Consider the following 12492-nt stretch of genomic DNA (forward strand, 5'->3'; position numbering starts at 1 on the left):
ACTCACTCACTCACTCACTCATTAATTATAATCCTTACACTCATTCACTACCTCATTCACTCATTATAATCCTTACACTCATTCACTACTGCATTTACTCACTCATTGATTAACCCACACAATATTTCACTACCTAATTCTCTCTTTCACTGAATCATTCATTCTAATCATCACACTCATTCACTACCACACTTACATATTCACTCATTCATTAACCCACACATTAATTTACTACCTAATTCACTCATTTACTGAAATGTAATCATTCACTCACAGAGTCATTCATTACAATCCTCACACTTATTCCTCTGCATTACTCACACACTTAATCACTACCTCATTTACTCACTAACCCACACACTCTTTAACTGCCTCATTCACTTTTAATTGAACTCATTCTCTAACTCATTAACCTACTCCCCCATTTACTTATAAACTCATTCATTCAATCACTCTCTCCAGCTTTCACTCACTCACTCACTGAATCATTCATTATAATCCTCACACTCATTCGCTGTATTATTTACACACTTAATCACTACCTCATTCACTCATTTAATAACCCACACACTCCTTTATCATCTCATTAACTTATAATTAATTATACCTCATTCTCCAACACATATTTACTCATAAACTCTATAATGCAATCACTCTCTCTCACTCCTTCACTCACATACTCACTAAATCAGTCATTCTAATCACTGGACTTATAAATCATTATATTCATTAATCATTCATAAATATTAATTATTCATAATAATCTTCACACCTCACCCCCACACTCACTCATATACTCATCACAAGGAATGAATTCCTTCTTACATTCATTCCTTAATCCATTTACTCTTTTATACATTCAAAACACTGCATCCTTCTCTCCTTCATACACTCACAGCTCATACATAAGCTACACTCACTCACTTATTCACACAGTGTGATAGAGTGAGTGTATGTGTCCTATACAAGTGTATGTTATGTTGTGAAAGCTCAGTGTTGTATCACTTGTTAGAACAGCTGGATTATTTTCTGTGTCGCTTCTAAGGGTCTTTGTATAAAAGCATCAGCCTGAGAAATTTGAAGTACACAGGCTGCAGGCTGAGATGCAGTGAGCACAGAGGGACGTGTGAAATTTGGCTACTTTGAAGAACCTAGAATATGAAATTTTTTAGTTGTTTCACACTTTTTTGTTATGTATATAATTCCATATATAATTCCACGTGTTAATTCATAGTTTTGATGCCTTCAGTGTGACTCTACAATTTTCATAGTCATGAAAATAAAGAAAACTCTTTGAATGAGAAGGTGTGTCCAAACTTTTGGTCTGTACTGTATATATATATATAAAAGAAAAGAAAGAAAAAATCTGGTAGCTGATTGACTTTACCCTGATGAATCAGCCTGTGTACTGCAGCAGTGTATTTATAGATTATTGGTTATTAGTGTTTATTGTGACCCGATGAACTGAGATGCAGTGAGCACAGAGGGACGTGTGAACATTTCACTGAACTTTCACTTCTTGCAAATAATCAAATATACAGTACACACAATATACACTATAAAATACCGTAAACAGTACACTGCTCTCTCTCTCTACGTCTCTCACACTTACACCCTCTTTCTGTCTCCCCCTCTCTATCTTTCTCTCTCTCCTTCCTCTCCATCTCTCACCCTCTTTCTCACTCCCCCACTTTTTCATGCCTCCTCTCTATTTCTCTCTTCCTTTCGCTCTCATTTCCTATCCCTCTCACTTCCCTTATAGGCTCCCTAGAGGTTGTTCATTCTCTCAACCTCTCTCTCACCTTTCTCTCCTCTTTTTCTCTCAGTCACTCTCCTTCTCTCTTGCTCTCTATCTACCACCCCTTTCTGTCTCCGGCCCCTTTTCATTCTCTCCCTTTTCATTCACTCTCCCACAAGCCCTGTTTCTTCTCTTCCACTTTCTCTCTCTCTCTCTCTCTCTCTCTCTCTCTCTCTCTCTCTCTCTCTCTCTCTCTCTCTCTCTCTCTCTTCCACTACCATCTTTATCTTACCCACGTTGTCTCACGCGCACACTCTCTCTCTCCCTCTTTCTCTCTCCTTCATTTCTTCTGCCGCTCTTTCCATCTGCATACCGCGAGACAAGCAATAACGTTTTATTTATGAAAGCTACACTTGACTTTAATGTAGAATGGATTTCTTTACTCACACAGCCATGATGGATTTTGCCAGCTTATGGATTCCATAAAGTTCACAGGAGTTATTGTGTGTGTGTGTGTGTGTGTGTGTGTGTGTGTGTGTGTGTGTGTGTGTGTGTGTGTGTGTGTGTGTGTGTGTGTGTGTGTGTGTGAGAGAGAGAGAGAGAGAGAGAGAGAGAGAGAGAGAGAGAGAGAGAGTGCTGAGTGCACTGCTTGAGCATAGTGTTATTAGAAAGTGAATGATAACAATTTGGATACACAAACTATTTATCTCTCTCTCTCTCTCTCTCTCTCTCTCTCTCACGCACACACCCACACGTACACACACACACACACGCGCGCGCACACACACACGCGCGCGCACACACACACACACACACACACACACACACACACACACACAACACACACACACACACACACACACACACACACACACACACACACACACACACACACACACAAGCTTGCCAAAAGAAGACAGGCACAAAAAAAAGAAAAGAAAAAGAAAAACAGTAATTAATGTGAAGTATAATCTTGATCAGATGAATCAAATCTACTTGCAAGAAGAAACACCGGGCATCACAGCATCAAAGTTATGGAAGTCTGTCAAGCTCGAAAAAAAGACAATCCACGCACACACAAACATGCACACACACATACACATATAAACATTTACAGGCACACAGATGTGTAAAGAAAAAACCCCACACATATACAGTACATGTGGCAAACACACTTAACAGATACACACATTGACACGCACAAGCATTTACAGACAGAAAATTGTGTTAATAAAAACACATATAGGTGTGGCGAACAAAAGTACACACACACACACACACACACACACACACACACACACACACACACACACACACAACACGTCACGGTTATAATTTTTATTCCATTGCTTTTCGAGTCACGCAGCAACTAATTGCAGATTGGGACTAAAAGAAAAAACATTATGTCTGAGAAATCTTTCAGTTTGTCACTTTTCTGCATAATACACAATTTAGTATCAGTTGTATAAATTTACGAATATCTCGACTCACACTGTCACGTGTCGTCTAAATGCAGAGAAAATAAATGCAAGTCTGTTGTTTCATCACTTGCTAATGTTACTAGCGCACAATTAAGTAGCGAAGTTAGAATATAGCAGCTGCGCCAAGCTAACCTTCAATTTTGCATGTTGCTAAATCTTAAAAGATATTAAAATACCTATATCAGAGGAACTGCTATATCAAACGTACTAGAAAATATTAAGAAAATTAGCTATAGTTTGCTATACACAGCTCTTCCTCCCCTTGTAGAAATTGTTTACTTTTTTGTTGGTGAGGATATTTTTAGATTTTACAGTATGCTCTGCGTTTCTCTTCTTTTCCTCACAACCTCCCACTCATACGTTCATACTCACAGAGGACGTTGAGCGTGTGGAAGGTGTTGACCCGCTCTGAGAGTGCAGCGCTGAAGGCCTGACAGGTGAGTCTTCTGCCATGAAGATGAGAAGAGAGAGGGAGCGATAGGGTGCTGCTGACTGACACACCACCATAGACCGACTTCTTAACAGTGTTCTCCTCTCCTAACAGACTTTGGATAAGATTGAAGTGATGAAGTGAGGATGTGGAGGAGGAAAAAGAGAGAAAGAGAGAGAAACAGGCAAATTTTGAGGTGTAGGCAAAGAAGATGTAAGAAAAAAAAACCATGATGAGATAGAGTGACAGAAAGGGTTAGGGTTTGGTTACAAAAATAGTCTAAAGTTTAAATTCCCACATAGCAATATGAAATCCATTATTAGGAAATGGAAAGTTTATAAAGTATATATTGCACAGTTGAAACATGGATGTCAATCAAGATGAGTCAGAGAAGCAAAAAAGAGGCAGAGAGTAAAAGTGGACACAATGCTACCACCAACGTGCTTCACTGAGGGGATGGTGTGGGATATAAAGGTAAAGGAGCTTTATATTTGTCACATGTATATTATATCTGAAAGCCTTACGGCACTACACGATGTGATGGCTGAAATTCGATTGGATAGAAACACCAACGTAAAATTACGAAGAGACGTACTTAAAAATGAAGAGAAAAGATTATTGTAAATAATTAAATACATATTTAAAAAACTAAAATATATGAAAATGTAAGTTAGTGATTCTGATGGCTCACCACTGTCTCTGACATTTTTGAGATCATGTAGTTGATCTTAATAAGATCATGAACCTTATTAAAATAACTTTAAATCAAAGGAATTAATGCACTAATGGGTACTAATAATCAAATAATTAGAATTTTTTTTGACATTATATAAACTATAAAAGGTATAGTCATAATAATTATAAAACAGCAACAATGATTATAAGTAATAATAAGTTTAAGAAGAAGAATTTGTAGAAAATATTCCTGATTATAATATTGTTACTTTTGGTATTAATTATTATAATAATTATGATTCATTATCATAGAAGTTTGCAATAAAATTTGCAAATTTATCCCACAATTCCAGCTTTTATTCTGTTATTTCAAGGTAATATTCCAGAATTGCTCTTTATTTTGAGTACATCATTAAGGCAACATTAGTTTCACTATTCTATTCACCCCCCAAGACATTCTTCCAGAGTTTTCTAGTTCCTAATGAAAAAAATAATAATTCTAGGTTGGTTACAAACAGCTAGAGAGCCTTGGTTTCGTTTTGATTTTTCAAATGGAAACATATTTATCCACTTTGTGTAATATTATTTTATTGTAATGTAATGTTCATTAAAATAATATTATAATTATATTATTAAATTATTATCAAATTAAAAGTTACAATGTAATAAACATATGAATCAGATAATGCAGATAATGTGGGATATAAAGTGACAACTATGGCAAATTAACTCAACTATTAAAACAAACTTTTATTAAGAGGAAAAAAAAATCATAATTAGAAGATAAATCTCTATTATTTTGTCTTGGTTTTTTTTTTCATACTGTTGATAGTAATCCTAAATGGTCACAATAATGAAGCATGCTGTGGGAACTCAGTTACCTGATGGGGCCCAGACTCCAGCTGATGTTAACTTTTGGGTTGCTGCTTCCAGCCAGACAGTCCATTCTGACGGTCTGCCCAGCCCGCAACACCTTCTGCTTCACCACGATCTTCAAACTTACTGCAGGATCTTCACCAGAAATCAACACACAACGCTGTCACACACTGAGTGCAAAAGAAACAGCTCTAAAATTGTATTAAGATTGTTTTGTGTCCTGAAGGATAGGATTTGCTGGAATGGGTGATCAAGACAACGCACCTGCAAATAACTATGACTGAACTACAGATGTTTTGTGAAATCAGGCAGCGGATAGGGGGACTGGTTTGATAAAAAGTTAGGTGAGGTTCTAGAAATCTCTTCAGGCTGTATTTATCTGTTTCCCCCTATCTCTCTCTTTCTCTCTCTCTCTCCATCAAGCTTCACATGCTCTTTTGTTCTCACTGGATTTGCCTGGTATATCCTAAAGTCCTACTTCTGAATAGAGCTATCTTCAATTGAATCAGTTTGTGTGAATGGTTTGCTTTGAGATGAACAGTTTTTTGCATAAAGTTTCCTGAGTGAAGAGTTGATAAACTTAACAATATATGGACTTTTGGTAAAGATGAGTTCCATTTTAAATCTGGTTCCTCTCAAGGTTTCTTCTTCATATCACCTAATCTTCTATCTGTAAACATTTGAAACCTAAGGAGACCAGTTGTTAAAGTTTTGGGAGAGGAATGTTGTCCCATATGTGTCTGATACAGGATTCTTGCTGCTCAACAGTTCTGGGTGTCCTTTGTAGTATTTTTCATTTCATGGTGTGCCAAATGTTTTCAAATGGTGAAAGGTCTATATTGCAGGCAGGCAGGCCAGTTCAACACCCTCTACACTCTTCTCTTCTACTACAAAGTCATGCTATTGTAATATATGCAGTATGCATTTAGCATTGTCTTGCTCAGATATGCAAGGCCTTTCCTGAAAAAGACGTTTTCTGTATGGAAACATTTGTTGCTCTAAAACCTGTATGTATTGTTCAGCATTGATGAAGACTTTCTATAATGTGCAAGCTGCCCATTCCACAGGCACTAATTACACTAGCACTTCTTTTGGTTTGTTTTGTCTTTGTTTTAATAAAAATTATTAAATCCTGAGTTGTAGGCTGATGTTATCTTAAGTTTATAATCTAGCGAACCAGTGTTGATTTATTCATTAATAGAGACTGCACTTCCATACCATCAGAGATGCAGCTTTATGAACTGAGAGTCGATAACAAGCCAGATGGTCCCTCTATTCATTGGTGCATGGTTCCCAAAAAAAATTAAGATTGAGTTTATCTGACCATTTTTCCACTTTGCCTCAGGACCCTTTAAATGAGCTTTGGCCCAGAGAGGATGGTGGTGTTTCTAGATCATGTTCATGCATACCGTGTTCTATGCATGATAGAGACTTAACCTGCATTTGTGGATGACATGGCAAACTGTGTTCACAGGCAATGATTTCTTGGTGGTATTAATGCAGTGATTTCCATTAAACCACAATGGATTTTTGCCAAAATCTAAATGATATAAATGATATAAAAAAAAAAAAAAAAAAAAAAAAAAAAAAAAATTATATATATATATAATATGGAACTAGTGTATGATGCTAAAAGTTTCTTTCTGTAAAGCAGCTTTGGGACGATGTCCTTTTTTGAAAGTGCTATAGAAAGAAGATACACTGAATTGATTGGAATCGACTTACATTGGACCTGAAGTTTAATCTCAGCTGATCGTACTTTCTTGGCCTCGTTGGTGGCATCGCAGCGATACTTAGCTAAATTATCGCTTGGTTGAAGAGTGAGCAGGAGCTCTCGTGACACACCACGCTCGGATTCGATGTTCTTCGATGGCACCTGCACGACTTTACCATTCTAATATCACACACAACATATACAAAGACACATTCACACAGCACTCAGGCTTGATGCAAAAAAACTTAAATCAACGGTAACTAACTTCATTATTGTTTTCATAATTATTTAATTATCTTGAAGAATTACAAGGCCAGGTCTTCTTAGTTTCTTGGTTTTATAATGCATCAATATGGTTTGAAATTCTTTTGTAATTGATTTCATTATTATGCAAGATACAAGGTGCCCTACACTGTAAGGCTTTCCAGGCTTAATCTATAAAAGAAAGCACAGTGTGATCTGAGACATGTTGATTTCCAAGCAGAGGCAGTGAAAAAGTAACTGTGTTTTGCTAATTTGTTTTTAAGAATATGTGAGTAGGTGTTTAAATCAGCTTTATATATATATATATATATATATATATATATATATATATATATATATATATATATATATATATATATATATATATATATATATACAGTGAGGAAAATAAGTATTTGAACACCCTGCTATTTTGCAAGTTCTCCCACTTAGAAATCATGGAGGGGTCTGAAATTGTCATCGTAGGTGCATGTCCATGGTGAGAGACATAATCTAAAAAAAAAAATCCAGAAATCACAATATATGATTTTTAAACTATTTATTTGTATGATACAGCTGCAAATAAGTATTTGAACACCTGTCTATCAGCTAGAATTCTGACCCTCAAAGACCTGTAAGTCTCTCTTTAAAATGTCCACCTCCACTACATTTATTATCCTAAATAAGATGCACCTGTTTGAGGTCGTTAGCTGCATAAAGACACCTGTCCACCCCATACAATCAGTAAGAATCCAACTACTAACATGGCCAAGACCAAAGAGCTGTCCAAAGACACTAGAGACAAAAATGTACACCTCCACAAGGCTGGAAAGGGCTACAGGGAAATTGCCAAGCAGCTTGGTGAAAAAAGTTCCACTGTTGGTGCAATCATTAGAAAATGGAAGAAGCTAAACATGACTGTCAATCTCCCTCGGACTGGGGCTCCATGCAAGATCTTACTTCCTGGGGTCTCAATGATCCTAAGGAAGGTGAGAAATCAGCCCAGAACTACACGGGAGGAGCTGGTCAATGACCTGAAAAGAGCTGAGACCACCGTTTCCAAGGTTACTGTTGGTAATACACTAAGACGTCATAGTTTGAAATCATGCATGGCACGGAAGGTTCCCCTGCTTAAACCAGCACATGTCCAGGCACGTCTTAAGTTTGCCAATGACCATTTGGATGATCCAGAGGAGTCATGGGAGAAAGTCATGTGGTCAGATGAGACCAAAATAGAACTTTTGGGTCATAATTCCACTAAACGTTTTTGAAGGAAGAAGAATGATGAGTACCATCCCAAGAACACCATCCCTACTGTGAAGCATGGGGGTGGTAGCATCATGCTTTGGGGGTGTTTTTCTGCACATGGGACAGGGCGACTGCACTGTATTAAGAAGAGGATGACCGGGGCCTTGTATTGCGAGATTTTGGGGAGCAACCTCCTTCCCTCAGTTAGAGCATTAAAGATGGGTCGATGCTGGGTCTTCCAACATGACAATGACCCGAAGCACACAGCCAGGATAACCAAGGAGTGGCTCTTTAAGAAGCATATCAAGGTTCTGGCGTGGCCTAGCCAGTCTCCAGACCTAAACCCAATAGAGAATCTTTTCTCCGTGTTTCTCAGCGACAGGCCAGAAACCGGACTGATCTAAAAAAGATCTGTGTGGAGGAGTGGGCCAAAATCCCTCCTGCAGTGTGTGCAAACCTGGTGAAAAACTACAGGAAACATTTGACCTCTATAATTGCAAACAAAGGCTACTGTACCAAATATTAACATTGACTTTCTCAGGTGTTTAAATACTTATTTGCAGCTGTATCATACAAATAAATAGTTAAAAAATCATACATTGTGATTTCTGGATTTTTTTTTTAGATTATGTCTCTCACAGTGGACATGCACCTACGATGACAATTTCAGACCCCTCCATGGTTTCTAAGTGGGAGAACTTGCAAAATAGCAGGGTGTTCAAATACTTATTTTCCTCACTGTATATGCAAAGATCAAGCTGTCAAACTTGCCAATTAAAAAACCTGTGTTTTCAATTATATAAATATTCTGCTTAAAATGTTTTCAAATTCTGTTTTAAAATGCACTCATTACCAAGTTGTTTCTTCAAAACTCTTCACACCTCTCTTTGTACAAACACCCGGCTTAGCACATAAGTTCACTTCATGACCCAAACACGCTACGATTGTCAAAACACCACAAGACATGCACTGCTTCTCCTCTAACAAGTATATAATGCAAAACAGCAAAACAAAAAAGAAAGATGAAAAAGAAACAAAATTAGCAACTAGATAACATCTGTATTGATGATGCAAATAGCTTTTCTTCTGTTTTACTAATGATTAATAAATATAGGTTCATTTTTAAGTATTCAGTTACAAACAAAATACAATAATTGTGAGGAATTTATTGCACAAATAGTAAATTATAACAAAATACAATTCCATAAATGATTTAATTGAGGTACAATTGATCCTGTATAATCTGAATTGTGGCAATGCGATGAAACAAATCTAAGAGGCAACATTGTAAAATGAGGCAAAGCAGTGCCTTGATTTGAGGCAATAAGCCACCATCTTCAATCGAGGTGTTAAGCCAGCGTCTTGAAATGATGAAAAAAAAAAATGTGTGTATGTGTGTGTGTGTGTTGGGGATGTTTCAATTAGCAGGGACTCATTCATTTTACCAATGACAAAAAAAAAAAAATAAACTGTGATTTGACAGTCACACTATTAATATGTGTCTGGAAATCTTTCCAAAAGTATTGTCACTTACAGTCTGTAAACACCTCCACCAGGCATCACATGCTACTCTAAGTGACAAGTCAGTGGCAGATGGCAAGACATGGGTATTGTTCTGAAATGTTCTAAAAATGGCAGGTCTTTTTGATACAGTACAACTTTTATAAATGTGCATACAAACCTTCAACCAGGTCAACCGGCCTGTAGGGTTTCCTCCACTGGAAAAACACACCAGTTGAATGGTCATTCCTGAACGTAGGAGAGTTCCTTCTGAAGGGGCATCTAACCAAACCTTCTGAGGAGGGTCTGTAAGAATGTTCAGTTAGTCAAGTCAAGTCAAGTTTATTTCTATAGCGCTTTTCACAACAGACACTGTCTCAAAGCAGCTTTACAGAAATCAACAGTTAAGGTGAATGGTGTGCATTTATCCCTGATGAGCAAGCCATGGCGAATTAGTCTTAATAATAGAATAGAATAGTTCAGGAACAAGGAAGAGTTCCTGAACTATTCCTGTAACTGACATGGTATAACAATATTCTTCTACTTCATACTCACAGTACACACTAAGGGTTTTAGTTTGGATGCTGGAGAATCGTGTGCCTTTATTAAATGCTTCACATGTGAGCAGCAGTCCATTTTCCTCCCTGGATACAGTATGAGTCAGGTTGGATGTCGTCATCATCCCTCCATTCTCTCCCTTTTAAAAACCACAAATTATTTAAAAATTGTAATTGTATTTCCGAATCGTAATTAAAAAATATAATTACAACAATCTACTCTATATAGGCAAAGATGTATGGACACCTGTTCATCACACCCATATGTGTTCCATCTCCATACTGTCACAAAACTGTCCAAATATTTGGCAGTACCCACCTCTGTGAACAGACTTACAGCCTGATGAACTTCAACAAGTATAAACTGAAAAGAAAAATGCCTCGCACCTACATAATATCCCGAGAAGTCAGCATCAGCTCAATTTAGAAACATTCTTCAAAAAATCTGGAAAAACAAGGACCAGCTTCAAGTCTCTCATTTCAGGTCACTGATATTGCAAATATACATCTGTACTGATTATGGCTTGAATAGCCGTATTAGCCATTGAACTCTATTGCACTATAAATGAGATTGTTTCTATATTTTTTTTTTCTGTGTTTTTTATTAAAAAATAACAAAGATAATTCTATTAATTAATTTAATCCATTTATTCATTCATTGATTAATATTTCTAACTAATATAAAATTAGAAATGAGGGAGCCTACGGCAACTTTAATTGCCTTCACTGGAATAAGTTTGGACACCTCTCAGATAAACTTTTTGCAGTTTTATTTATTTAACTTCAGTCATATATATTTGGATATATATATATATATATATATATATATATATATATATATATATATATATATATATATATATATATATATACACACAACCTAATGTACTGTGTACATACCCATACCATACCGCTGACATGATTGCCCTTTGCTAGGTAGCGCTGTGTAATATGAGCTAATAATTACTAACTCATTATTATGACTTAGTATCTCATAATTACGACTTATTATCTGATAATTATGACTTAGTATCTCATAAATATGAGACCCGGATCTCATAATGATCTTATAATTATGACTTAGTATCTCAATTATGACTTAATATCTCATAATTATGACTTAGTATCTCATAATTATGACTTAGTATCTCATAAATATGAGTTAGTATCTCATAATTATGAGATCCTGATCTCATAATTATGACTCAGTATCTCATAATAATGAGATAAGTTGGGGAAGTCTGTGGCAGGAGAGCATTTTATCGCATAACACCGGATCTGAGGTTACTGCGTTCTTTGCTCAGAAGCGTCTCATTGCACAACCAAAGAAATGTAGCAGCTATAATATGGTTTGGGCTTGATGACTGTATATGTTAGTGTTAAGATGGTTACTTAAATACTAAGTCATAATTATGAGATACTAAGTCATAATTATGAGATAATAAGTCATAATTATGAAAAATAAGTCATGAGAATTATGAGATCAGGATCAGTTATGTATTAGGAGTAGGGATGCACAAGATTTTTGCCCGCTGAAAATTGTCACAATAAAATGGTTGTACAATAAAATGGTTGGGGTCAATATATCATGTAATGGCTGTGTCAAGGTTTGATTTTTGTAGGCTTTGTGGTGATTATGTAATAATTATATCTTAAGCTATGGCTAATTTTATTTCCTCTCTTTGTTCTACATTTTCAATTCCTTGTAGGTGACAGGAATTTGTTTGCAACATTGACATCACTAATCTACTCACTCTCATGGTGAAACAGGTTTGGGTTTCTAAGTTCAAGCGAAGAGAATAATTTATTCTACCATATTCAAAGTCATTCTATACAATTGTGTGCCTCCAACATTGTGGTAAGACTTTGGGAAAGAATCACATGTGGCTGATAAAGTCAGGTGTCCCAATACCGTTGTATTAAGTCTCCTGTCTACATTGTCTTTTTTAAGCCTTTGTACAAAAACAAATTATGTTGCACTGTTGTCCAATACATAATACTTACAAATAGAAACTTTCAAACATATTTGA

General features: G+C 36.3%; 1 protein-coding gene across 3 annotated transcripts in view; it reads right to left on the reverse strand.

Annotated features, from left to right (window-relative positions):
* Nucleotides 1-12492, reverse strand: part of nphs1 (NPHS1 adhesion molecule, nephrin) — a 149056-nt gene that overhangs the window by 48686 nt on the left and 87878 nt on the right. For all 3 annotated transcript variants that reach the window (XM_083547805.1, XM_083547807.1, XM_083547806.1), the window contains exons 11-15: nucleotides 10461-10602; nucleotides 10087-10211; nucleotides 6926-7094; nucleotides 5206-5335; nucleotides 3592-3764 (exon numbers count right to left, since the gene is read on the reverse strand). In XM_083547805.1, coding sequence (XP_083403931.1) covers nucleotides 3592-3764; nucleotides 5206-5335; nucleotides 6926-7094; nucleotides 10087-10211; nucleotides 10461-10602 — 739 coding nt within the window. The remainder of the gene's footprint in view (nucleotides 1-3591; nucleotides 3765-5205; nucleotides 5336-6925; nucleotides 7095-10086; nucleotides 10212-10460; nucleotides 10603-12492) is intronic.

The sequence above is a fragment of the Silurus aristotelis genome, assembly GCF_946808225.1.
Source record: "Silurus aristotelis genome assembly, chromosome: 8".
Classification (NCBI taxonomy): Eukaryota; Metazoa; Chordata; class Actinopteri; order Siluriformes; family Siluridae; genus Silurus; species Silurus aristotelis.